The following is a 3,280-nucleotide window of genomic DNA, read 5'->3' on the forward strand; positions in this document are numbered from 1 at the left end:
TGCTTTTTTTAAAAAAAATACATTTTTCTTGATTTCAGAGAGGAAGGGGGAGAGATAGAAATATCAATGATGAGAGAGAATCATTGATCAGCTGCCTCCTATATGCCCTCTACTGGGGATTGAGCCTGTAACCAGGGCATGTGCCCTTGACCAGAATCAAACCTGGGACCCTTCAGTCTGCAGGCCGACATTCTATCCACTGAGCCAAACCAGCCAGGGCTGTTGTTGCTTCTTAAACTCTAGTTCCAGCATGGCAGGCTCTCTCCAAAATTACCTGACTAAAAAGACTAAAAAAAAAAAAGAGAGAGAGAGATTGTTTGTATTGTAGGAGGGAGAATGGTAGCAGGGAACAAACCAATTGTAGTATGAGGTAAGGCTTCAAATACTGGCTTAAGATCTACCTATATTAATGTCACATCCTATATAATAAAGAGGTAATATGCAAATTGACCCTTACACCCTCACAAGATGGCTACCTACAACCAGGCCAGCAGGGGGGTTAGTGAGGGATGACCAAATGACTGAATAGCAGGCTGCATGGGGCAGCCAGGCTGACGGGGGTTAGTGAGGGACAACCAGGCTGGCAGGGGCGCAGTTGGGGGTGACCAGGCCAGCGGGGGTGGTCAGTCAGGGCGACCAGGCTGGCGGGGTTTTGGGGGGCAGTTGGGATTGATTAGGCTGGCGGGGGTGGGCAGTGAGGGGCAACTAGGCGGGCAGGGGGGCAGTAAGGGGTGACCAGGCAGCAGGCAGGTGAGTAATTAGGAGCCAGCGGTCCAGGATTGTGAGAGGGATGTCCCACTGCTGTTTTAGGCCTGATCCCAAGGGGTCCCAGATTGGAGAGGGCACAGGCTGGGCTGAGGGGACCCTCCCCTCATGCACCAGGACTCTAGTATTAATATATAAGAATTGGTTTACAGAAAAGTTAATCATATCTGACATATGAAAGCTTTCAGGAGTAAGTGTTTAGTAGCTTATATATTTTAGTTGACTCCTTCAACACAGATGTCTTTGTGTTAACATTGGAGTAAATTATTTGCTTTGATATAAAGAGTTATCCCTCTTCATTCTAAGTTGTGAAACTCTTAAACTTTGAACTGTACAGCTATTCAACTGTATAGAGAACAAATATCTCAGATAATGTGTTTTATGTAAAATACTTAAAGAGAAGTTAGCATCTATTGTGCATGTGGATATATTTAATAGGCAGCATCTGTTTTTAGTTGTTAGATTTGGTATGTGTTGTACTGCTTAGATTTGAAACTAGGAATTGGATATTTACTATATTCAACCTAATGTATTAATTTTTCTTAGATAAGAAAGCAAATCTAGGCAAAAATGCAAGCGTGAACACACAACATGGACCAGCAACAGAAATTGCTGTAGAGACCACCATACCCAAACAAGGACAGAATCTATGGTAATGTGAGCATTCATCTGGCTGCTCTTTTTCCTTTCAATGTTAAGGAAGTATTTACTATATTAACACCAGTGAGTTAGTGATTATCTATTCAGATATTTTGTGTTACTTTGATTTCTTGGATATGTAAACTCATTGCTTTAAAAGCAGACTTGATTTTTTTTTTTAAATCCTCACTTGAGATATATATATATATATATTTTATTGATGTTAGATAGGAAGGGAGAGGGAGACATCGATGTGAGGGACACATTGATTTGGTTGCCTCTGGACGGTGGATGGAACCTGCAAACCTAGGTATGTGCCCTAACCAGGAATTGAATCCATAACCCTTTGGTGTACAAGACAATGCTCTAACCAGCTGAGCCACCTGGCTGGGGCAAAGCAGACTTGATTTTTTGATAAATATTTATTTGTTCTAAGTTTGGAATTACATTTCCCCCCCTGTAATGTAACCTTGTATATGATAGATCTTATATAGCATTTGAAGGGCTTTTCAGTCCATTTGCAAATAGAAATATTTAGCATTTTCATTAATTAAAAATAACTGTATACATAGCCATTAATTTTCCTTTGTGTTGATTCTACTTTTAGGCAGGATTGTGAGAGGGATGTCTGACTGCTGTTTTAGTCCTTTCTACTGAAAGGACTCTTTGTGATTACATTAATTGCTTTAGCTTTGATAACCTTTGGTTTAATGACCATTTATCTTTTTGAATGTCCAAGTTTACTCTTTGAAGGTGTATGAACAAATATGCCTATAACTTGATAAAATTTGTCTCATTATATTTTAGTAGGAATTGTGAGCTCCAATGTCCGTGGATAAAGTTAACATTAGGCATGAAAATAGTAAACTAATTCTTCTTGTGAGCAAGTTTGGAATTCTGCTTTCCTAATTCCCACCATCAACCCTAGATTCCTTTCTTAGTGTTTGACTTTTGACCCCTGCACCCCACCCCCAATTATTCAGGCCTTTTTTGCCCCTACAGGTTCTTATGTGATAGTCAGAAGGAACTGGATGAGTTGTTAAATTGCCTTCACCCTCAGGGAATACGAGAAAGTCAGCTTAAAGAAAGACTAGAGAAGAGGTAAGGATTTTCGTCTTGCTGTTCACATCTTAATTCTCTTCAGCATTAGATATTACAAATGTCTTAGATTTTTTTGTGTGTGTGTTTTTTTTTTATCCATTAAAAACTATCATTTTTAAAACATCTAACTTTTATATTTCTTTTGCTTGGTATTTTCTTGGAACGTCATACTTATTTAGAAAAATATGCTTTTAAACCATGTATATTCAGGGTAACAGGATTAGTCATTGAATAATGCATGCCATGCAACACACTGAAATCCTCTTTGTTGTTAGGCAGCAGTGCACATCAGTTGGTGATCAGAAGTAATTCTGTCAGTATTCAAAATAGCCAAAAAATGAAAAAAATCTAGATGTCCATCAACTGATGGATAGATGTTGTTCTTATATCCATAAATTCAGCCATAAAAAGGAACAAAGTGCTGATATATGCAACAACATGGTTGAACCAAGAAAATAGGCTGAGTCAAAGAAGCCAGATGCAATAGACTGCATATTTTATGATTCCATTTATATGAGACTTCCAAAATAAGTAAATCCACAGAAAGTAGATTAATGTTTGCCTGGGAATGGGGGAGAACTGGGAGCCACTGCTAAAGCTGTGGGATTTTTTTTTAATATATTTTATTGATTTTCTACAGAAAGGAAGGGAGAGGGATAGAGAGTTAGGAACATCGATCAGCTGCCTCCTGCACGCCCCCTACTGGGGATGTGCCTGCAGCCAAGGTACATGCCCTTGACCGGAATCGAACCTGGGACCCTTGAGTCCGCAGGCC

The 3,280-nt window shown here is 39.5% G+C and overlaps 1 protein-coding gene across 1 annotated transcript in view; it reads left to right on the forward strand.

The window, feature by feature from the left end:
* BAZ1B (bromodomain adjacent to zinc finger domain 1B) overlaps positions 1-3,280 on the forward strand; it is a 69,514-nt gene that overhangs the window by 42,632 nt on the left and 23,602 nt on the right. Inside the window, 2 exon segments of the mRNA XM_015570239.1 lie at positions 1,312-1,417; positions 2,407-2,505. Coding sequence (XP_015425725.1) covers positions 1,312-1,417; positions 2,407-2,505 — 205 coding nt within the window.

Source organism: Myotis davidii, unplaced genomic scaffold (assembly GCF_000327345.1).
Source record: "Myotis davidii unplaced genomic scaffold, ASM32734v1 scaffold726, whole genome shotgun sequence".
Taxonomy (NCBI): domain Eukaryota; kingdom Metazoa; phylum Chordata; class Mammalia; order Chiroptera; family Vespertilionidae; genus Myotis; species Myotis davidii.